The 26,303-nt window shown below is 36.6% G+C and overlaps 2 protein-coding genes and 1 long non-coding RNA gene across 3 annotated transcripts in view; 1 reads left to right on the forward strand and 2 right to left on the reverse strand.

The window, feature by feature from the left end:
- LOC311084864 (SLAM family member 5-like) overlaps positions 1 to 26,303 on the reverse strand; it is a 183,586-nt gene that overhangs the window by 5,344 nt on the left and 151,939 nt on the right. The window lies entirely within an intron of this gene.
- LOC311084892 lies at positions 1,357 to 24,146 on the forward strand. Its single transcript, XR_014606654.1, has 4 exons — positions 1,357 to 1,505; positions 1,658 to 1,714; positions 13,751 to 13,830; positions 23,994 to 24,146. It is a non-coding gene; the product is annotated as an uncharacterized lncRNA (long non-coding RNA).
- On the reverse strand, positions 21,584 to 26,215 carry LOC311084852 (uncharacterized protein). Its single transcript, XM_084117138.1, has 7 exons — positions 26,066 to 26,215; positions 25,032 to 25,361; positions 24,441 to 24,731; positions 24,298 to 24,339; positions 23,962 to 24,090; positions 23,136 to 23,191; positions 21,584 to 22,068 (listed from the first exon to the last, which is right to left on the reverse strand). Exons 1-7 carry the CDS (start codon positions 26,112 to 26,114, stop codon positions 22,021 to 22,023), a joined length of 945 nt encoding a protein of 314 aa, XP_083973264.1. The 5' UTR covers positions 26,115 to 26,215; the 3' UTR covers positions 21,584 to 22,020.

Raw genomic sequence — 26,303 nt, forward strand, 5'->3', positions numbered from 1 at the left:
TGATGTATGAGTTTATTATTATCATAAATATTATGTACTGAACTGTCACTGAATCATTTAAGACCTTCACTTTTAACATTTCAGGCATCTGATCTAAGGATTGATTAAAAGCGTGTGTGGCTTCAAGATAGCAAACATCTGCGTTATACTGTTTATCTCTTTTATATTGCTTTTTATATTTGCTTATTTCATTTTATATGATTTAATATTTTTCCATTACTTTCAAATCTTATGTTGTGCGCTGCATAATCTTCACAATTGATTTAGGGATGAGAGAATGGGAAAGGGAAACATATGCTTTCACTGTGACATAATAGTACTTGTTGCATTTACTCAAAGTCTTTTTTATTCATAAATTTGTTGAACATTAACAAAGTTTTTGGTCAAAGTCTGTATGTATATAAGGCAAGTTGGAGTTTGACATTTATTTTTGTATATACTATAAATACGTTACAGTCCCTTTTTCTGAAACAATGAAATTAACTTAAAAAGTTATTCATGTGTTCATGTGATTAATGCCAATAAAAAAAAAAATTCTTGATTTCCCAATAATGACTGGAATCTGACAGTTTGTCTTGAAATTTGTAATCAGAAATAACTCAAGTGACTGATACTTATCAACTGTAATTTTAGTAACAATTATTATGATTTGTATTATTGGATGGTGGCACTAATATTAGAATGTTAAATTCCCGGTTAGGACACTAGATGGCGCACTAGAAGTATAACATACCGGTACATGGTGCTACTATTTATAAATGAGTTACCAGACAGTCACAAAAGCATGCTGTGGGGTGCTGTTCCCAATCTAAGGGGAAAAAAAAAACATACACTCTGAATATGCGATATATTAAATAATGATTTTAAAGTGAGAGACATAACTATATTTACATTGACTTTTTTGGGTGAAACTATGGTTACTATGGTAAATTGCTTTGCTGTTTATCAGTTCATACTTTTCTTTGTGGTGAACCTTTTTAATAATTCTAATACAAGCAATAGTAATAGTGAACTGTTGCCTAACCAAATTGAACATTACAAACATAACTGATTCTGTAGGAATAATGACGCATCCCTCTAGTGGTCAAATGCTGTTATAGTTTCATTTCTGAGTGTGTTTACTACTTCTGCAGCACATGTAGGAAGAGCAGAAGTAGTAGATGAAACTAACACTTATAACATTACTGATATAGGCAATGCTAGCATACATGTTACAAGTGTACGAGTATCAACGGGACATAGTGTAGTGTAAGAACTGTAACTCATTTTATCCACTTTATTTGCTTAAAAAGAAATGTTTTTATGGACTGTAAACAACTCGCAGGGTGCCGCCATGTTCGCGTGACGCCATAAGCACGTCATCAACGTGTTGTGGACTTCCGCGTGAGTTTAAAATGTTGGACTCGAGCCATATATGTGGAGACCACAATATCAGAGACTTGAGGGGAAACTATTTAAACCTCTAAACAACCACATAAACACCCAGAGCACAATAATCGCATCAGGTAGGCTACTAAAAACCATGCAAACAAATATCTAAGTATTAAATTCTCAAATAAAGTTATTTTTTTATTATTTTTATTATTATTATTATTGATTAATAACACAACAGACTGCACGTTCAGACGTGTTTTGATTCCTGGATCGTTTTCCTCAGGAAGTGGTTTATGAAGAGCAGTAGCAGATCCATCTCTGGACTCCATCAGGTTCCAAGGTGAGATTTTCTGCATCTTTAATAGGTGGTTTGCAGTCACGTGATTGTGATGACGCGCTCATTCAGTCCCGAATGTATTTTGAAATTTTGACGACAAATATGAAACCGGACAATAGCCTATTGTAAACCTCCGAAATCATAAGTTGCCTTATTTCATTGTGCTATGGCTTTGCTGCTGTCTTTGACTGGTGATGAAATCTGTCTCACACAGAGACGCACCACGTGAGCGATTTCAGCCTATCCTAGATTTCTCCAGGATTTGCGCGCAACAGCAAACAATCTCACAGCAATTAAATTTGTTTTATAAATAACGCAGTCAGCAGCGCCGCACAGTCCTCTGTCAGATGAGATGTTGTCACGGTATATGTCCGAATATAAAACTCAGAAACACGAACTTTCCTGTCATGTCAGCCGTGCGCTCGAGGCGCACACTCTTCAATATCACGCACTAATGCAATCAATACATCTAGCCTAAATCGTTCATGACATTCTTTTAACTATAAGCAACCCAATTTGTCTAGATATGTAATATTATTTCCTTTGTATAATGAGCTTGTCTTTGTTTTAAATTATATTGTATTTTTATTGTGAGTGCATGTGAACTGCTGCACAGTCGTGTGATTTTAGTCAGCTTGATTAACATTATTACAATGTATTCCTATTTAACACAAATGCTCTTTGCTAATTATAGAAACTATAAGCAAAATTGAAAAGTTTGATCGATTTGAGCAACCATAAACGACGCAAAACATAGGCATTTTTAGTTTGTTATAGTGCTTCCTAAATATAGCACAACACTTCCTGCCCTCCATCTGCATTTCGCGCCATGGCAACGCAGTGACGTGACGTCATATGCAAACAAGCTATATTTTGGGGTTCATATTTGTCCTTCTTTGACAGCTGTTCAACTGCTGACTAAAACAATGTACAATGTTTTATTATTATTATTATTATTATTTATTACATGGCTTGGTTGAATTCTACTGTAGAATGCGGTCTGTTATGTATTTCTTGATAACAGCCGCTGCTAAGTATAACACACCGTTGCCATGAAAAACAGAGCGTTGCTATGGACGCAGGATTCTAACCGTAGAGACGGAACGGACTATTTTCTTTAGCGGAAGCAATGCAATCGTTTTTAAATCAATAAACTCCTTTTTAATCAATATTTTGTGTCAAATTATTGATTTATTTGGTAGGTAGCCATGTAATAAGTGGGATTTGAGTAAATCCATTGGGGCAATTTACTTTTAGAATGAATGTTTAGATGATACTATTATATTGCAACGTAATGTTTGTTAACTAACTGGACATCTGCCAGCAGAATTTTTTTTTTATAACCAGTTAGCGTCGCCAAATAGCTAATTATTTTATCTACGGGGGCCTATATGCTACCCATGTCAGATCCGGGGAAATAAATAAATATTTTTTTAATTATAAAATGTTCTAACATTCAGGCCCGGACTGGCCATCGGGAGCACCGGGAGAATTCCCGCCTGCTAATGATAATTTGGCCTGCTGCCAGCCAGCGTTTTTTTATTTATATATACTACTACCTTTACCAGTGATCATTTTCGAATTCGTCATTCAATAAAATTATTATTATAAAATAAAATCATGAATCTGTTAGTCTTAACTGGCAAGGCTACGATTCGACTTTAAGCCTCAGCCAAACGGTTAAACAGAAAATGCGAGCAGCACCCGATGATGAAGAGAAAACGGCAAGGTGTACGTAGCAGAGAGGGAAAGGACAACGAAAAAGAAAGCACTCAGAGCATCAAAATGTGGCAAAATGAATGACCTGTTCAGGGCTTCAAGTGCAGGTCAGTTTCATCTGTAAATACTGTACTTTTTTCTTCGTTAACTTAGTATTGAAATGCTAGCAAATGTAAGCGGTATAGCGCCCCTATTACTATCGTCACTCAAAATACTAAGGAGATTAATATTATTTAGTAGTGTAAAGTTACAATAGTAATTTAGCAGACAAATATTAACATTTATTAACAAAAAATAATGCAATATCATTTTATTACACAATTTAGAAAATTATGTCTGCCTATTTGTGAGGTTTAAAACTTTTTTCCTTTCCTTTATTTTCCTGTTTTTTGTTGTTTGTTTGTTTTTTTCAAATGAAGGTGGAGACAGTCAACCTAGCACTAGCTGTGGTGCAATGATCACACATTCAGCCAGGGACAGGGAGTGAGATGACATGTAGAAGCAAAATAGCAAAAATTAACATATTGTATGAAGTATAGTGTTGCTAAATGTTGGATATTTAAGTAATTTTAAGATAAAAACAACAACATTTTGTCATAAATATAATACTTAGATTTTTTACTAAAATAAATGTAGATTCTAGGCAAACAAATTACAATAAGGTGGTTGTTTTACACCAAGGTGGAGACAGTTCTGTTTGTAACATGAGGCCAGAAGAAGTGACAGGTGAAGAAGAGACAGGTACAAGAAAAATACGCACACTTCATATATACATACATACATATATATATATATGTATGTATATGAAGTGTGCGTATTTTTCTTGTACCTGTCTCTTCTTCAGATACTGGTGGAAGGGAGAGACAGAGAGATATTAGGGCAAATGAAGAGAAGGAAAAGGGAAGTGAGGATACCGTTCAAGAGAAAGTCTTTAATTATTTTACACAGCCCCAGCCTAAGGATTTAGACCAATAAATGTAATTTAGGAAAAAATAGGGTTGTCCGTGTTTCTAAATTTTATATGGGTGCATAGGATGGCCTGGGTGGGTATAGGATTTCCCGGCCTGAAATTGTGTCCCAGTCCGGCCCTGCTAACATTTATAATTATATTTATTTTAACAAATAATTATTTTAAATGTGATTTATTTTGTCATGCATTAGAACTATATACTAATATTAATAAGAATATGCTAATTCGTCTCTTCATTTACGTCACACCAGCAGTGATGTTATGTTCTTCTTCTCACCAAAATCCGTATTCCAACTAGCACCCTTTTTATGTTATTACAAAAATGGCTAAAGCGCTGTCTATGACACATTTAATTAAGAAACACATCAGACAAAGATGACAGGATGCTGTAACAACTTAACAGTTTTGTCTTTTGAAAGAGAACTAACAGATAATCATCAACATCTTAAATTGGAAACCCATCTGACTCTGTTTAGAACAGACATAAGCAATACAAGGTAAACTATAGCTAGGATTTGAGTCTGGCCGCCGTCGTGGCATTGGTTATATTTGCATGTAATAGGCTATTTGTGAACAAGGGGTTTTCTGAAATGTACATAAGCCACATGTACTGTATAAGCAATGGCAGGTGTCGATACAGGACTCAGACATTGTGATTTCTCTTCTTGATATATCAGGACTCGGGCTGGATCTCTCTCTCCTGCTTTGCTTTGTTCATGCATTGGCCCTTCACACTTCATCACACTGTGCAGCCGGCACTTCAGTGCTTAATGGTGAAGGAGCCTATGTAGTTTCTGCGGCACTAGTGGCACCTGGCGGAATTAAAAAAATAAAACAACCTTGCAAACTTTGCCCTTCCGCGCATCCCAGCTAAAGCCCAAAGTATACTTCGGTTGTCCGTGTGACATAATTTTGTCATCAGGAGGGTCCGCACACATAGATATCCATATAAGGCTAGATGTCTTAAGGCGGAGTCTCGAACGGCATCACCGGCGGCCATCTTGTCACAGGGAAGCTTTCTGGCGAGCTCTGTGGTATCTGAAGTAAGGTGAGTGATCAGCACGAACACAAATCCTCTTATCTCGCTGAAATCTTGATGGATTTACAAACGGTTTGGTTTCTTACAAACGTTATTAACGTGGCTATAATTCTTTCATATGGAAGTCCATTGTTATAATTATTCATATGTATGCAGTGTCATAACTACATCTCTGACGTTTATAACAAACCAAACCGTTTGAAAATCGGTAGAAAATTTTGCAAGTTATGGTTATTTAAAAGTACATGCACCATTAAAACACAATGTTACGAGTGAGCGAGCACCCTGTGGTAAGATGGCCGCCGTGTGCGGACGTCGACCTCCATTGGCTAGCAGGGCAGACGAGACATCTAGCCTTTATTATATGATATCTATGTCCACACACACCGCCCGCGTACAACAGCGCATGTGGGAGTGACTTGAGCGCTTGAAAACAAAATCCACTTGTTGTTAATGCGCATGTGCCGAACAGTGGGGATTTCTTTAAGAGTGCAAGGGAAGCTCGGCTTCTCCTATAATGTAAAAATAAAAGGTCAGATATGTACTATTGTGTTGACATTTTATTGACTAAAAATGCGTTAGATCACGTTCATCTCAAAGGCGAGTTCGTTCAGAATCAGTTATAGCAGGTCGGCTGACTCGATTTCCTTCTCATACATTCCTGTAGCGTCACAGTGCATTTCCCTGTTGAAGCCCAGCATCCATTGACCATTTTTGCGTCTCTGTAGTGAATGAGGAGTGGGCTGGCCTGGACTCCGGGCTTCTGCGTGATGATTGGAGGGTCTGTCGAAAGGCTGCATCTCCTTTTGATTGACAGCGATTTCATACAATGAAAAGTCGCTGATGCGTGGCGGGGTGGGCACGTGACAGGGCGGGGGATTGACAGGGGGGGGTGGGCACGTGATCGGTTCAGAAAACATTTTCAAATTGCACATTGAATTTTGCTACATTCATTGCGGGACACTTAATGGAAATGCAATCGCAAGTGTGAGTGTGAGTGTAAATGCAATTAAGAAAAAATAACATTTAAATTACAATTTTGCTACAGTTTTTGCTTGAACATGTTAAACATATCTAATATTTTCTGTAATACATTTTAATTTTAATTTTGCAAAATATGTATTCAATTTACGTATTAAAACTAGTGAATGAAATGGCAAATGTATATTTTATAATTGAATTTTCATTTTGCACCAAACGTTGCACAAATGTATGGGAAAATTTCAATTTAACCCATTTAATCCCACCGGTCACAATAGTGACCGTAAAAAAATGTTTCATTTCTAAGGCTATAAAAATGTTACTGAATGATCTATCAATGCATTTCCAGCAGATATTGAAATAATAAAGGGTCTCAATGAAATATGTGCAGTGTCGCATGTTTACTGTAAATTGTCACATGACCAGAGCTGTTTACTTCCTGTTTGCGCCAAGAGAAGAGGATGGCAGCAAGAAAGCTCCCAAAGAAAAGGTTATTAAAGTATGTTAACATAAAGATAGGACATAGATTTTTGGTACACATCATGTTTAAGGTGTCTAGTATTGATATATGCATTTGCAATTACTCAACTTTATTTAATGTGGTCATAGAACTCACAAACATGTCAACGGCAACAATAGTGACCGGTGGGATAACCCATTGTATCTACATGCTAATACACATAGGCTAACTGTTCTACCTTACTTTCTGCTGATACCTAACTTTCTACCTAATTTTACACACAGACACTATCCCGTGACCTCGAGACACTATCCCGCTATCCCGTGGCCTCGAGACACTATCCCGTGGCCTCGAGACACTATCCCGTGGCCTCGAGACACTATCCCGTGGCCTCCAGACACTATCCCGAGGCCTCCAGACACTATCCCGTGGGTCAGACACTATCCCGTGGCCTCCAGACACTATCCCGTGGCCTCCAGACACTATCCCGTGGCCTGCAGACACTATCCCGTGGCCTCCAGACACTATCCCGTGGCTTCCAGACACTATCCCGAGGCCTCCAGACACTATCCCGTGGCCCCGAGACACTATCCCGTGGCCTCGAGACACTATCCCGTGGCCTCGAGACACTATCCCGTGGCCTCGAGACACTATCCCGTGGCCTCGAGATAGTATCCCGTGGCCTCGAGATACTATCGCGTGGCCTCGAGATAGTATCCCGTGGCCTCGAGATACCATCTCGTGACCTCAGGATACCATCCCGTGGCCTCCAGACACTATCCCGTGGCCTCAAGATACTATCCCGTGGCCTCGATACACTATCCCGTGGCCTCCAGACACTATCCCGTGGCCTCCAGACACTATCCCGTGGCCTCCAGACACTATCCCGTGGCCTCGAGACACTATCCCGTGGCCTCGAGACACTATCTCGTGGCCTCGATACACTATCCCGTGGCCTCCAGACACTATCCCGTGGCTTCCAGACACTATCCCGTGGCCTCCAGACACTATCCCGTGGCCTCCAGACACTATCCCGTGGCCTCCAGACACTATCCCGAGGCCTCCAGACACTATCCCGTGGCCTCCAGACACTATCCCGTGGCCTCCAGACACTATCCCGTGGCCTCCAGACACTATCTCGTGGCCTCGAGACACTATCCCGTGGCCTCCAGACACTATCCCGTGGCCTCGAGACACTATCCCGTGGCCTCGAGACAGTATCCCGTGGCCTCGAGATACCATCTCGTGACCTCAGGATACCATCCCGTGGCCTCCAGACACTATCCCGTGGCCTCAAGATACTATCCCGTGGCCTCGATACACTATCCCGTGGCCTCCAGACACTATCCCGTGGCCTCCAGACACTATCCCGTGGCCTCCAGACACTATCCCGTGGCCTCCAGACACTATCCCGAGGCCTCCAGACACTATCCCGTGGCCTCGATACACTATCCCGTGGCCTCCAGACACTATCCCGTGGCCTCGAGACACTATCCCGTGGCCTCCAGACACTATCCCGTGGCCTCCAGACACTATCCCGAGGCCTCCAGACACTATCCCGAGGCCTCCAGACACTATCCCGCGGGCTCCAGACACTATCCCGTGGGCTCCAGACACTATCCCGAGGCCTCCAGACACTATCCCGTGGCCTCCAGACACTATCCCGAGGCCTCCAGACACTATCCCGTGGCCTCCAGACACTATACCGTGGCCACCAGACACTATCCCGTGGCCTGCAGACAATATCCCGTGGCCTCCAGACACTATCCCGTGGCCTCCAGACACTATCCCGTGGCCTCCAGACACTATCCCGTGGCCTCCAGACACTATCCCGTGGCCTCAAGATAGTTTCTCGTTGCCTCAAGATAGTATCTCGTGGCCTCAAGGATTTTATAAGGATTTTATACACTCTTATGCACACGCACACACACAGTCACACACACAAAAACACAAAAACACACACAAAAACACACACACACACACACATACACACACACACACACACACACACAAACACACACACACAAACACACACACAAACAAACACACAAACAAACGCACAGGTCAAATAGACCTATATTCAGTCTGTCCAATGGTTGATACAACACAGTATCCCACCGGTCACAATTGTGACCGATCATAAAACACACTTTTTCACATACTTTTCCATGAAAATTTAAAAAAATTATAATTGATTGTTTCAAAGGGATACTAATGACACATGATTTGGATATTTTTGTGTCTGAGAAAAATTTGGGATTAAATGGGTTAAATACAGAAATGCATTGTCATTTTGCATATTACATTTCAAATTGAAATTTGCTACCCATATCGCGGATTTTGCAAGTGTAGTCAAACTGCTGCAACCTGTTTCTTGGTATTTGCTTGTCGAAATTGCTAGCCAATTTTCATAATACATTTCACACAGTTATACATTTATATATTTCTTATATTATTACTTATTATATTTTTTATATTATTATTATTAGTAATAATTAAAAAATATGTATTAAAATAATAAAAAAAAATTGTTTATTGTTTATTTATACATAAATTCTGCCCTACGTTCCTTTTCAAGAAAATGCAGAGCTAGGTATAATTGTATAAATGTAATAATATAATAAAGGTATAAATAATAATATAATAAAGTATAATAATACTACTAACAATAATATTTTTTAAATATTTTAATAATTATTTTTTTAATTATTACTAATAATAATAATGTAAAAAATATAAGAAATAATAATATAAGAAATATATAAATGTATAATTGTGTGAAATGTATTATGAAAATTGGCTAGCAATTTCGACAAGCAAACACCAAGAAATATGTTGCAGCAGTTTGACTACACTTGCAAAATCCGCGATGGGACTGAGCTCGAATAGCCTCAGCGTCAGCGACTTTTTATTGTATGAAATCGCTGTCAATCAAAAGGAGATGCAGCCTTTCGACAGACCCTCCAATCATCACGCAGAAGCCCGGAGTCCAGGCCAGCCCACTCCTCATTCACCCCCAGAGACGCTGAGCGTCCGTGGGGGGGACATAATCGCAGCATTATATAATGAGCTTCCCCTCTTTGAAAGACCAGCAGCACCTATGAGCAGCACCGCCACTGGTGCCGAACTGGTCTTTCTGCGCTCACTGCCAAAGGAGTAGAGTTTGAAAGGCTCGAGCGCAACACGGAAAACAAAGTAATAATCAAATTAATAATATTTATCTTAAACGTTTCACAATGCCGCCTAAACATCTTCCAGGGCTCTCAAGTTTTGAAGACAGGCAAGAGTGACATTTCAAGACAGGCGGATTGGACGGGTCGCGGGAATGGGGGTGTTTCATTAATAATATTATTATTAGTGTTTTTGTTGTTGTTATTAATAATTGCTCAGACTTGCAAAAGAAAAGATTTGACACATGGCACTGACAATTCAACCAAATGCAAAGTATTTATTCAATTTCTGCGTGTGTGTGTGTGTGAGAGAGAGAGAGAGAGAGAGATTATGTGTTGTTTATTGTAAGTGTTGCCTTTTTGGACTCCTTTATCATTATGTGGTGTTGGCAACTTTCACCTCGGCTCTCCTTGTCTGCAACAAATGAAATAAATTTGAATGTTAACACTGATTTAACCCATATCTGCATGTCCATTAAAATCTATGAATTTCAGTAACGATACAAATACATTAGAGCATTATTCTGTCCATGTCATGGATGAATGTCTCATATATGCCAAACATAGAATTGGTTGTATTATTTAGGAAAAATGGTATTCATGAACATTGTAATCAACCTTTTGGATTTAATGTGCTATGTACCTTGAGCTCTTGCACACTCATTTCTGCAGTCACTGGCAAGTAAAAGTTTTTGACTGTGCTGGTTGACTTCAGTGACTGCTGTTTGGCCTGATGCCCCTTACTGTCTATGTGCTTTGTCACATCCAGCACACCTTGATGGTCACAGGAGTTATCTTGGCGGCAGATAGAGCACCAGTAATAGTAGCTGGTGCTTCCTACAGTAATAAATGGCCATCTAGAGGTCCATTCATTATTAAAAGAGCTCTTGTAGGTGGCTGTTCCTGGTACTTTTCTCTTGGTACTTCCCGTCTCTTCCTCTTCCACCTGCACCGTCTCCTCCTCTAATGGATCTACCCTTTTCAACCCCCTTCTCTGGGCCAGCATCCTCTAATCTGACCTTTTTAGGGGACTCTCCTCTCAGGGCGAATGAGAGGATGCTTAATTGCTTTTTACCTGACATCTTGAAAGACAGATGCAATGATTAATGCATCCATGGCCAGGATATAATTATAAAATATGACATGATTTTAAAAGTGACCTATAACATCGAATTTATTTAGCGCTACTAAAATGATTAAGCCTATTTGGAGAGAGAGATGTTTATTATGTGACAATATATCAGTCATCGTGTGATAACGAAAATATGACTAGGCCTAGACTACTTGTTCTGAGCAGGTGTTGTCAGTGAACAGGCTGTAAAACTGTTGGCTAAGTTACAGACACTCATGAAAAACTGATGGAAATTATCTGGGAAACATTCTCTAACAGCAGTCAAGTTGTCACTGTTTGTGTCAAACAAGTTGTGAATTCGTTGTAACATTAAAACAGGAGATCATGACCTACTCTGTGCTCAAAGTGATGCTCGGAGCTCCAGTGGTTTCCTCTGTGGGTGAACAAAACTTTCGGGAGACTGTGTAGCAGAATCACGTGATCAATTCCCGGGTATGCTTTTTTTTCATTGGACCAGAAATGAGTGACTGTGATGTTCAATGCGTGAAGCTTGAGAGCCACTGATCTGCCTGCTGACCTTGCATGGTTCGGAAAAATGTGATTGGTTCAGACTGGTCCAATCAAGAGGTTGCAGGTCTTCATTTGTTTTATTAAAACCCATGCCTTGTCAATACGTGTGTTTGACTTCATGCGGCTCTGTGCAGACCAAATGGCATATGACTTCAAAATAACATGATTCGTGATGTCATATGCCAAACGGTCTGTGCATCACATTGGCTTTTTTAATTTGGCATTAGATTTACTTGGGCAGCGTTTTCATTTTCACGTCCTCCTGTTGTTTAAATAGCAGATGCATTTGCACCCATGGGCGTGTTGGTCTGAAAACCAGGTGTGTTGAGGCGCATTGTTGGCGCGTTGCTATTTTGAGGCAACTGAAATAGACTGTGCCATTGGCCAACTGAAACCTGGTCTAAAGTCAATGGCTGGTGCAGTTTTTTTTTTTTTTTTGAAGAGCGCGTTAGTAATATGCGCCTATAGGCGGGTCTTATAACATGCGTAACCTCGTGCACGAGTAGAGCAAAAGCTTGTATTATCGTATAAAATGAAATCCAAAAGGGTCAAGGTTTGTCTGGTTAACATGGTCTGTTCGCCCCTGCTGTTAGATGTAACTTCACCATTATGTGCACAAAAGCACCTTTTACTGTCATTCATTCATAGTATTATTATAGTTTAAAAGTCACAGATTTAAAATATTTTAAAAGAAACTTGTGTCTGAGAAGTTGTTATATAAAGTGAGTGATCAGTCACATGGTATTATGAGTCATGTGTCACGCTACACACACTCAAAGACAAAACGCTGTGACAACTGAGAAAAATGTTATTAAACTTGTTGAAAATGCCACTTTTTAATTGAATTTTGCTTTATTTGATTTTTCTAAATATGAGCATATTTGAGCCAAACTTATGTCACAGAACAGATCATGGACTTTACTACTACTTGTGTAAATGTGTAATGATACGCATAAAAAATGTGTAAATATCCTTTGATATTTTACTATAAATATATAGTTTGCATTATAGGAGAAATGTGTAGCAGTTTCAAGAAGTGATACAAACATAAAATGAATCATTAAAAATGTGTATAACAACAGTGAATCATACATTGTACTTGTTCTTAAAAATACTCTCAGACAGACAGACAGACAGACCAGTATGATGTTTATAAAAAAAGGTGTGATATCAAGAAAAGTTGTTTTTAGAAATGACTTCAGCTTCTCTTGCTCGAGCTGGAAATAACTGTAGACTTTAGCTCTGTTTATAGAGCACTAACAGACAAGACAGAGCAGGTTACTTTTGATATGAAACAGTCTCAGCTTTCATAGTACCGCTAGATGAGATTTTCATATTTTCTAGTAGTATCATTTTGATATGATAATAAAAAAAGTTTTTAAAAAAAGTTAAACTTCAGCATTGATGTGTATCTCGTGGTAAAGCTGTTCTGTGGAAAGCAGAAGTCACACTGTGAATGTCGTATGTGATGAAGTGGAAAAAACACCCTTAAACCACACGCTATAGAGACATCAGCATAAACTGACATCAACCACAGATGTCCCGATATAGACACATGCTCAAGCAGACCCTGTTTACCCTACACATCAAACCACATCTCTGTGGAGATATAAATTATTCAGACCACAGCAGATTATCTCATCTCACATAAATACAAATACACAAAAACCGCTATAGTTTAATAACATAATACTTTAATTATATTCCAATACTTTAATGCATTTAATATGTGTAATATAATAAATATATCCCACATTTCTGCCACAATACCATGGTTACCACAGTAAATCCATGGTAAATGTTGGTGATTTGTTGATTGAAAAGCCTTATTGTTGTGGAACAGAGATTATCCTGTTTTCCACATCTGAGCGCATTAACCCCTTTTCCTTTTTCAGAATAAATTAAAGGCCTAAAGGATAAACCAATATAAACCTGTATAATACGTATTATTCCATATTTAAGACATCAGAGTAGCAGTTTGTCCCATATAGATGGTAGCCTATATTATCATCATGCAAAAAACACGTTTGTTTCCTGATAATGGTTTGTTTTCCTCAGGTGGCGGTTTATGAAGAGCAGGAGCAGATCTTCTTCATCTCTCACAAGTTTGTATCTGGACTCCATCAGATTCCCTTAAAGTGAGATTTTCTGTCTACATCTTTATCTAACTCATCTTTAACATTTAGGGGTTCATTTTGTCCTTCCTTTGAGTGCTGCTGCTAAAACTGCTGACCAAAACAACCTATTGTTGATGATGTAATGAACAATGTTATTTATTTATTTATTGAATTAGGGACTGTTCATTTTTTTTATTTAAGGAGCTATCAGAGGAGTTTTGAGATATAGTCAAAATAGACTTAACCCCCATACAGCAGTGCAGCGATCGTTTCCGCACCGAGTCTATTTCTGCTGTGCTGCACGCGCTGAATTAAAGTGACAGCTCATGGTTGGTGGTCAAAATGAACACAGATTGACATGAAAATATAATAATCTCACCATAAACGCATTTAATTAAATAAAATGTAGTAATCTCACCATAAATGTATTTATTAAATACTACTATTTTTCACAGTCATCTTTATACTTTAAGAACGGGGTTAATCAAGGAAAACTACAATTTACCTTGACATAATGAACAACACTCGTCTCATTGGTGGAGGTGGAAAAACGAGTTCTTTGTGACATGCAAGATTAATTGTATTCAAATTTAAATGCAACAGAAAAGGCATGAGAGTCGGCTGTTTTTGTCAGTTTTAAGTTTTAATTTAAAATGTTTGAGATTTTAATATAAGTAGGCCTACATGGTTAAATATTTTACCACTTGCTTGAGCAAATTAATATATAAATCTATATAGAAGTAGCCTAATGCATTGAATAATACGTTGTTTAAATTGTGTTTAAACGTGAATACGTCTATTAAAGAGTGTATGTGTATAGAGAGAATCGCAATGCTGACAAAACTTTTTTTTATTTTTTATTAAAGTTGCTGACTTCTGGATTTGAAATAAAAATTGTGTGTATTCAAAGCTGAATTTTCAGCATCATTACTCCAGTCTTCAGTGTCACATGATCCTTCAGAAATCATTCTAATATGATGATCAGGGTTCGTACTGGTGCTTGAAATCCTTGAAAGTGCTTGAATTTTGATGTTGTGTTTTCAAGGTTTGAAAAGTGCTTGAATTTTGGATAAAATGCTTGAAAATGCTTGAATTTGTAACTGTATTTCTTTCACAAGAAATATCTTTCTGACGAAATAGTTCTTTATTAAATGGAGAAAAAAAATGTAGCCCTTCAGAATCAGATACAGATTGATATACAGATTGATTTGCGTTACGCTGGCAAGAGCAAAAGTAGGCGGAGTTTTCATTTTGATTTCCGCGGTTGTTTGGATGCACCGTTTTTACTGGCCACGCAGCGGCAACAGTTGAACTATTTTAAACTTTGACCGCGGCGTGCGCGCGAGCTCGCTGAGCTCCGCTTTGGTCCGAGTCGCACGGCGCAAGCCATTGAAATATATCGGTTTCATTTCATAGCGCAGCGCGGTCCGCGTCCTATCTGAAAGGGCCATTAGTGACTGAGAGTACTTGGTGTGACAATGTAATGTAAGTATTGCATGTCCGTTATGTCACGTTCATTTGTGGAATATGCAGTGAACATTGCCAAAATTACAGAACTGTAACGTGCAAATTAACCTGCAAACGTTAGCCCAGTGCATAACAACAGTCGTTGATTGCTGAACTGAAATCAGTCAGTGTCATAAGAAGTATACTGTTACTGTAAGGTTTAGGATGGCCCTGTGCAATATTTACACTGCTCTATTCCAGTAAATGTATTAGCTAACGTTATGTCTTGGCCCAAGACATCTTGGCAATGAAATACATTTATCAGGCAGGTGCCTGTGCACTCAGATATTGTTCAAACCTGGTCTATATCAAGAATGTGTCCCAAAACGGGAAGGCCTGTCAAATATTTCTGTTCAAATCTTCAAGTCTTCATATTTGAAATTAATTCAGTTTTACAGCCTATAAATCACATTATCTGGTAAGCACTATTTGGACATTAATATAATAAAAAGTATATTATTCATATGGCTATATACTTAGTGATACATTTTGAAGAATAACACTTGTGATTGGCTTAAATATTAGGGCTGCACAATATATCGAAATATTGCAAATGTATATATATTACAATATGCATAATTGCATATAGCAACGGCTTGCAATAACTGGTCATGAACAAAAGACAAAGAAAATCACTCACTGCTTTTGGCTGAATAGGCTAACTTTTGTAGCTTTAATAAGAATCAGTATATTTAATTCATGCAGTGAAAACTAAGCAGTGTTTATTTTTACATTTGATTAATCAGTTTCTGTTGTTAAATAAACCTAATGTAGGATAACCTGAACCCCTAAACCCCAGTGATGTTAAAATAACACTTCTTATGCTATAGTAAAACACTGATGTTCACTGTCTTGAAGTTGTAGGGATATTTTCTTATCACAAAAAGAATGTGAAACACGTATGTGTAGGTTATATCATTTTAAAGACATTTTAAAGATAATTTAAGTTAATTTGACACACTTTAAGCATTATCATATTGCATATTGAATATCGCATTATTTAATGAGTTATCGCATATCTCATTTTTCTTCAATATCGTGCAGCCCTCTGCTATTATGAAACATTTGGCTGTTTATCTCTTTTGATGTGATAAAAACACTAAATAATAATTTTAACTATGTATTGGTATGTAATTTACGGTAGTGTAAGGTGCTGGAAAAAGCTTTAAAATGGACCTGGAAAGTGCTTGAAAAGTGCTTGAATTTGACCTTGGAAAAAGTGTACGAACCCTGGATGATTTGTTGCTCAAGAAACATTCATTATTATTATCAATGTTGAAAACAGTTGTGTAAAATTTTTTTCTTTTTTTTTTTTCTTTGATGAATAGAAAGTTCTTCTTCAAAGTTATCATCTAAAAGAGACTCATGGTATTATGAGTCAAGTATTGCTTCACTCACATACAGACAAAATGCTACAACAACTGAGAATGTAATTTAAATTTAAATTCATTTAATTTAATTTTAATGAGCATATTTGAGCCAAACTTTTCTGTAACAGAACAGATCAAAGACTTAAAACTACTGCTTTGAGAAAATTATGTAATGATCCACGTGTGTAATGATACACATAAAGGAAATGTAAATATCTTTGGACAACAGAACTGTTATTTTACTGAAGAATATAGGCCTAGAAATGTAGAAGAAATGTATAGTATATGGATTGCAACTTTTAGTTAGTTACTCCCCAGAAGTGATGGGGAAAAAATAACCACTGAACATTTTATGATAATATAAATATTACAACAGTGAATCATGTATTTATTCTTAAAACGACTCTTAGACATTGACAGTCAAAAAATGGTGTGACATCAAGAAAGGTTGTTCTTAGAAATGACCATCTTCTCATGCTAGAGCTGGAAATAACTCTGATTCTAGCGCTGCTTATCTGCAGGATTGTTCCATTTAGTATTTTAAGGTCACTGTTTTCATGCAACACGTCCATTTCCTCATGCAGTGAAAAAACACAGACAGGCAAGACAAAGCAGGTTACTTCTGATGTGAACAGTCTCAGCTTTGTTAGTATATGATATTTTAATATTTTTCAGAAATATCACTGTTTGATTTTATATCTTTTTGTTTTTGAAAAGCATCAGCATTAAAGGCAGGGTAGGTAGGACTATATAAAAATAAAAGATCCAAATTTGTTAAAACTTTCTATATATATCAATACATAATTAAAATGTAAGTACTCTGAAAAAAAGAGTATAAAAATCAAGTGACTCTAGACCGTTTAATCTGTATTAAACACAGCTCATTATTTCGATTCGGGACGAATCAAAGGATTGGCTTAGGCGACTGTCACTCTCTCTCGCAACCATGGCAACCACCCTTTTGCCACGGGATCTGCCCACTTGCGCGCGCACGTTTGATTTGAGGAATTCGAGAGGCACGGAACCTAGGAATAGCAAAACAATGGCAGAGAAAGAGCAATCAAAATTCACATTACCGGCATGCAGTTAGTGAAGGCAAACAAGGCAAAAAAAGAAGACAGTACAAGAAAAGGTAATGAACAAAAAGTCTTTGGATAAACAAAGAAATAAAACGCGTGTCAATATCATCGTGGCTTTCCAGCGACCACCCCGTCCTCAGCCTCTACTTCCTCGGACCCTAGTTGCACGCCACGGCCTCTTGCACGACCTCCTCTGCTTCGCCCTAAAATTATTTTTATTTTACAAAAGGACATTTTACAAACCTACATTTTGCGCATGTGCTCCTGCATGCACTTTTCCAGTCACAACACAGCAATCAAAGGAGGACGCGCTGAAAACTGTAATGCTGTTCTCTTCCTTCATAACTCGTACTGAGAATGTTTGAGTTGCAGAGGAATTTGTGACTGTTTCAGCTGTTCAACCACATCAAAGTTTCGTAATTAGTAAGTCCGTGCTTTTTCTCTTTTTGTTCTTATGTGCTGAAGGGCTGCTGTGCCTTGGTGAAACGGTGTTTGTACGTACGTGAAGAGCTCTTTTCCAAAACGCCATAAACCTAAAAAGCTGCCTCAAAGAACCAGCAAAAGTAATGATTATGAATGTGTAAAATATTGCAATAAGACATTTTAATTGTTTATTAATTTCTGTGTCGGCTGCAAAGATGAAGTTGACGATATTTGACTCGCGATCTTCGCAGTAGGCTAGTGAACGCATGCACCGGAGAAATGCACATTTAGGCTACATAGTTTTATTTTGTTTTGGATGGTTTTGTTTAGAACCAGATTTCTGTAAATATATTCCACATTTTTTAGGCCTGTGAGGCGAGGCTACGGTTCGGTTCACGATGATATAATCTCCAGTTCAAGCACCTTATGTTGTGATTGATAGCCTATATTTACTTTATGTATTTAATCCAGGAATGAAAATATTAATGAATTAATGAAAAAAATATATATTAAAATTAAGATACAATTAATACAAAACGAAATTCGTTTTAAAGAAAGGCTTTGTGCTTTCTGTTTTGAGGTCTCTGTTAAAGTTTGAAAGTCTTAGTGCAGCTTTCAGAGCGCTCGCGTCCATAATGGAGAACTGTCAAGTAATATTGTTTTTTCCTCATAAATGCAAACACGAAAAATAAAAGACAAAAACTTTTTTAAAAAGACAAACCATAAATTTAGAAAAAAAAAAGAAAAAAAAGATGGATTTATAGCGTTTTGGGGGGAAAATGAATGGATTTATACCGTTTTGAAAATGTTATTTTTTTTTTACTTTGAATTGATCATCAACAATATTGTTGTTTGATTTAATAATCACTGTTGCAAGAAGTGCCTAGTTAAGTTTTTTTTTTTTTTTTTTTTTTTTAAGTGGAAAAAGTAGGGGCTGCCACAGATTATGTTTAGTTAGCTCCTTTATTGTTTTTTTCTATAGCCTAGAATAATATAGGTCAAATGCAGCAAGTCAAAAGACCAACTGGACCTTCTTTGCCAGTTTGCTCACATTTCTTTGAAGGATGGCAAAAATATCGCCTGAATATCGATATCTAGATATTGGAAAAAAATATCGAGATATTCATTTTTGTCAATATCTCCCACCCCTACATGCAGAACACCATATATGTTATGAATCTTACACGAAATTCATCTTCATCACAATATAACTGATGGTAATGTAAAAAAGTGTATCAATGCAACCTGTTTTTAGCTTATATAACTAGCTCGTTAGCGAATCAAAAAATATATATTTTAAATTTACCAATATCAATATGCAAGCTTGATAGTGAGTACTAAAATACATCTTATTTGTTTATATTCATAAGCAATTAGCGTTAGATTTTTTTATTACATGTGATTCTGACATGATGTCACTACATGCACTGTGCTCCTTCCTCTCTGCTTGTCTCAGGTAAATAATGCGTCTTCAGCTCAGCGGTTGGAGTCGCGCGTTCATGTGTTTTGGGGGCGTGGCTTTGGAAGGAGCCCAGAAGGGAGGGGGTGGAGTGAATGGAAATAATGAACTGTCTTTAAAACAGTCGTGAGAGGTCTACAGACACTCGATTTTTATACTTTCTTTTTCAGAGTACTTACATTTTAATTATGTATTGATATGTACATAAAGTTTAAACAAATTTGAAAAAGAAGTTTTTTAGACCATTCCTACCTACCCTGCCTTTAAGGGGTATTTCGTGGTAAAGTTGTTCTGTGTAAAGCAGAAGTCAAACTGTGAACATCGTATCTGAAGGAATAGAAAAACACCCTTAAACCACATGCTATTGACACATCAACACACACACACACACACACACAACCTGACATCAACCACAGATGTACAGTTATAGACTCATGCGCATGCAGACCCTTTATGTCTACCCAACAGATCAAACCACATCGCTGTAGAAGTAAATGATTCAGACCACAGCAGGTTATATTTTTGACACAAACTGAGCTGCTAGAGCCTCAAACTGCCAGGGGCCCCTAAAAGAAGTTCAAGGACATTTTAACAGAACAACAGCAAAATTACAGTACTAATGTGTATGGCCATCTTAATTTCTTTGCTTTCAAATGTTAAACCATCAAGCTTTTATTTTGGCAGAAAACATCAGGTAGACCTTAAAGCTTCTCTTTTGTTGACAACAGATTTACAACTAATGCTGGAGATGGTAGGTGCCTATTGCGTTTTAAAATGCATTTTATAAGCGACTCAAAGCTAGTGCACTTGAAGAGATGGAGTTTGTGTGAAGCAATATTTACATGAGTTTCTCATGTGTAAATGAACTCAGTGTAACACTTCACCATAAACACTCACTACGTCAGACTGTATTTATATAGTTAAATTGCAGCCTTTACAATTGATGGTCACACTAAGCCAAAGGGATGAAGTTATTCTGCTTATTGTACATATACAATACAACTAGTTTCATAATTGTGACCACACAGATAAAATAGAGGTCGACCGATAGTGGATTTACCAATAACGATATCTAGGTTGGACCACGCTGGTCGATAACTTATAGTTTTTAAAATGGGTACTGAATGAAAGCAAAAATAACTCTACAGTAAAATAGTGCTGAATTGTATTACAAAAATAAAAAAAAGCAGTACTGAACTATGAAAATGTACTGTATTTTTTTAATATTATTAATTTAATTATACCTTGATAATTTATGTTAGTTCATAGTACACTGCCTTGTTAACAGATTTGAGATGTAAAAATGTATTAGTAAATGATGAAATTAACAATCTAACAGTGAACAATATTCTACAGCATTTACTAATCTTAGTTATTGTTACAGATGGACTCTTATTGTAGAGTGTTACCATTTCATATAAATCCAAATATTCTTGCTTTAAAGATGGCCTTCACTAGCTTTAAATAGGCAACTTTGTTGGTTAACCAATGGTAACAATCGTGACATTAAACATTTGGGTTGGTCTTGCAAGGACTTTTGCTACACCATTTTAGCGTACAATAACGGGGCTAAAGGCACATCTTCAGAAAAATGTTCTTCTATACTAATCCTAATACACTAAAGTGTATGATTGCAGAAAAACAAATATATATATATATATATATTTGTTTTTCTGCAATCATACACTATGGGATTAGTATAGAAGAACATTTTTCTGAAGATGTTTATATTGAACATTGAAGGAGCAACAGATTTTGGGTGAAAATAAATCATAGAGGGGGTTCATTTTGTTTAAAAATCTTATAAATTTATGAGGTGGTAAAAGGGGCCTTTTGAACACATGTTCTTCCATTATTATAAAATTGTTGTTGTCCTGTCACACTGTGTTTTCAGGCATACTGATGAATAAAGTTCTCAACAAAGTTTAATAGATGAATAAAGTTCTCAACAAAGTTTAATAGCAAGTATACTCAAAAACATTGAACAGGCGTTAGCAAACACAACTAAACATGATCGTGAACAGACAAAGAGTAAAGACAGGGGTACAACTATATAGCGAACTAAACAATGTAACTAATAGAACAAATGAGTCCTTAAACTGAATTAAACTGAACATAATGATGACATCTCCACTAATGCAGCATCTAGCCAACAACAGTTATGTGTCTATATATAATACAAGTATCAGATCTGGACTCTGTATCGGCAGATACTCAATATTTAATGACTCTGAAAAATATCTAGCTGAAAATAGAAATATATATTTTATACACCGGTTAATGTTGTGATTCTCACCAATCCCAAATCTCAACCACAGACTCCCGGTGAAAGTGATCAGCTGGATCTTGCACTGAAGTGAAGACTGAAGTTTGATCATCTTCTGACATCTGCATACACTACTTCATCCTCCTCTTTAACATTCTGTACAAAACACAAGATATAATAACAATAAAACATTTGAAACCTGAACACTTAATGAGATTAAGTTTGAGTTCAGATATGTTTTTTCGTAAGACATTGATCAGGTCCAGATTCTTACTACTGCTAATGTGAAGCAGCTTGAGGAAACAGCATCAAACCTTTTGACATCTTGCTGATATACTTAATTTAGACATGCAAATATTTAAACAAATTCTATTACAGTGAATATTAATAACAAAAAAAAAATTCATAACTGAGGTGTTTAGAGATGGACAGAAATACTTATTATAATGCCGTGATATGACAATAAAATAGTGCCCGTCCCCTTTTTCAGCGGCGTTGGTTCCGGATGTATTTCTTAATTTTTTTTCCCCATATGGGATTTCTTCGTTAAAGAATTATAATAAGCCATGAACCAAGCCAATCAGCTACGATGTGAATCACAACATTACAAACTATGATTTGAAAATTGAAAATAGAAATCGGACAAAAAATTGGACAAAAACACAAAGGTACAAGACTGTGTACTTTACGGCTTTAGTGAGGGAAAGAACTGCAATCCCATGAAGAATTGAAAACAGCATAATCAAGTTTAAAACGATGTAACACATATAGACATGCAGAACATGCAGTGCATTTGTCACATTCAGTTTCCTGTTTATTTCAGCTGAATCTCGCTGAACTACAGCACGATTACTGGCTTAAGATTTTTTAGCACGTATTTGAAAGTAGAAAAGTCTAAAGTGTTGATGAAATTTAGAGATCCTGCACTCTTTCAGTGTTTCTTGGTTGCTTTAAAAACATATTGCAGTACAAATAACCTTCAGACAAGCTGTTCTGTAAAAATGTTGGACAGTGATGTCATCAGCTGACAGTAAATACAGCATTAGTGTCTATCGGTTGAACATGACAGAATCATCACTGAATGGTCCAATAACTTTCTTAAATATGTCATATGGTGCTGTTTTGTCTGTGTTTGTAAAATGATACATACAAGCACACAACTATAAATCTGACTGGTAAAATTATAAAGAGCACAGCATAAATTTAAGAATAAATGATCTCACCGATTTCTGTGGATTTCTTTTTAAGAACGTCGGATCAGCATAAGTGACCTCTTTAGCTGTTTAGACAAAAATGACAGATGAATTAAAACCTCAACACACAATCTCATCTAGATCTGTTTCATTATCATGAAAGGGGGAGGGGGGTTAGCTATTGTAAGAGAGAAAAAAAAAAAAAAAACACGAGTCGGAGATAGGAGAAATTAAGATTTTGTTCATATCTCCCACTCCTTAAATGTATTAAATAATCATGACCAAAATAATTATGATTATGATTTTTGCCATAATCAAGCAGCCCTACTGTAGATGATATAAACAAATCAGTCAATCAACAATCATAATCTAAGTTAATTGTTGAATGTTTAATTTAGTTAAATAATCTATAGAAATGTCACCCCTGAGTTAAATACAAACAGAGATGTTAATTTGATCACCATAGAGGGCTGCATCTTTACACGTGTAGGAATATGGTCATAAATTGTAGAGAAAGCTGAGTATTATTAAAATCATTTAGATGTGCATTTCTGAGTTTGTATTTCCGGTGTGTTTTGATGAGGTTTTGAGAAATATATATATATATATTAAAAAAAAAATTGTGCAAGTGAGATGAGTAAAGAGCACTGTCCAGTGTCATTATTACTACACCCAGTATGCATATAGTATATAATATTATTTTGGTCTGTTTATTTCAATAAAAAGGAACTAGACAGTATAAACTTAAAAATATATTTTTAAAATATATTTATGGCTATAAATTGGAAAACTAAAAATGGTAAATATATATATTTGTAAAGTGTTATTTGTTATAAAACTTGTTTGTAACACTTGCCTTCTTGATCAGTTTTTCTACATTTCTTGCAGATGCAGAAGATCCCAACGACTATAACAACAATCATCAGAGATCCAGCAGAGATCCACACTATCAGAGACAAGTGTGAAGAAGACTGTGTGTCCGGTGCTGTAATGATAAAGAAAGAAGTGAAAGCATCAGTCTGATCTTCATCAGAAGCCAGAGATCAGGTCAGTAAATACACACATATATCATCAGCGCTGTGGTACCTGCACATGTGTGACAGAGTGTGTTGATGTCCAGTTATCAGTCTCAATACAATCAACAAATTAATTAAGTGAATAAATGTGAATAATATCATTAGTGCTGTCGTACCTTGAGTTGAGTCTGGCTGTGAAGTAGACTGACCATCCAGCTCTGTAATGATAAAGAAAGAAGTGAACGCATCAGTCTGATTTCCAACAGAAGACAGAGATCAGGTCAGTAAACACACACATATATCATCAGTGCTGTGGTACCTGCACATGTGTGACAGAGTGTGTTGATGTCCAGATGTGTGGTCTGGTTGCTGATGGTATTGTTCAGCACACAGCTGTAGGTGTTTTTATCCTGATATTCCACCTCCAGAGGTAGAGAGAGACTGATGCTGAGATCACACACACTGATGCTGGACAATACACTGATTCCTGCGTACCAGGAGAGAGTCGCATCACACACATTCAACACTGATGAACACACCAGTGAACAATTTGATGAAGATGAAGAACATTTTGAAGAGTTACTGATGATGACAGGAACAGGCAGACGAGCTGAGAAAGATTAGAACAATCAGGATCAATCATGTCAGTAAATAAGACGGATCTTTTTGACCATTTTTATATGTTGAGAGAGTTTCTGATGTCATTCACAAACAGACTATGAGTCCAGATTTATAAAAAAAAGTTTGAGATGCCAGCTTCATAATAAATCAAAAGGAAAGTGTTCAATAGGCTGAAAAGGAAAGTCAAAAATATGTGTGTATCTCAATATTTTTTATTTATTTCAAGATTGAAAAATCATTAATTATTGTGTATCTGCTTTAATTATAACAAACAAAATATGTTACTCACCGTAGATGGTAAGACTGAAACTCTTGCTCACACGATCTTTAACCTCTAGTTTATAAACTCCAGCATGTTCAGTTGTGGTGTTTGTGATGGTCAGAGATCCAGTTTGATCGTCCAGCTTCAGTCTGTCTCTGAATCTCCCATCAAGATCATCATCATATACAGTCATTCTGTTGTCCATTACATTGATTTCAGCTATTAAAGTGTTTTCATCTCCAAACCTCCAGTAAATCAGATCATCATCCTTCATTTCAGTGAGATCAGAGTTTAGAGAGACTGAATCTCCCTCCATCACTGACACTGACTTCACTGCGTCTGTGACAGCAAACACTCCTGAAGAACAGAGATTATCACAGATTAAGGGTGCAAATAACTTTGCTGATTTACTTAAAAATACCATTTCTTGTAACTATAATGATGACTATAACTATAGCAGCACAGACACAGAAATAGCTGGCTATTAAATAGAGAAAAACAAAACGAAGAGCAGCACAGACAAAAAAAAAAAAAAATAGAAAGAAAAAAATACTGTTCAACAGACAAAGAAATGGGAAAGGTTTGAAAAAGAAAAGCACCATTCCACAAAAATAACAGCATCAGCATCAGCATCATTGCTAAAATACTAAAGCATGTACTAAATTACACTGATATAAAAAAAAATAAAATATATATATATATATATATATATATATATATATATATATATATATATATATGAAGAGTTCAGATGCAAAAGCCTCTAAGTGCCATCTGAAATTTTCTTCTAGAATGATCATTTTTATCAAGCTCGTAGATTTAAGTTCAGTAATTTCACTTAAATGGCAATGAAAATTACCTATTAATTGTCATTTAAGTGAAATTACTGAACTTAAATCTACGAGCTTGATAAAAATGATCATTCTAGAAGAAAATTTCAAATGGCACTTAGAGGCTTTTGCATCTGAACTCTTCATATATATATATATATATATATATATATATATATATATATATATATATATATATATATATATATAAAACATACATTTATAACTTACCAACCACTTGCCACAAACACGAGAGGAACAAAACAACAACGTGAACCATTTTCTTTAAAATATCATGAAAAAGACTGCTTTGAAATGACAGAACTCGTGTGCTTGTGAATCCTCCCCTAACAGGAACTGACCACCCTTCAGCTGAGGCACTCTAGCTGTGATCATATATATTACATATATACATATACACATATATCAAGTTTGCTGTATCTTTTCTTTAGATTTTTTTATTTTTTAT

This window comes from Abramis brama (assembly GCF_963993115.1).
Source record: "Abramis brama genome assembly, chromosome: 6".
NCBI lineage: Eukaryota > Metazoa > Chordata > Actinopteri > Cypriniformes > Leuciscidae > Abramis > Abramis brama.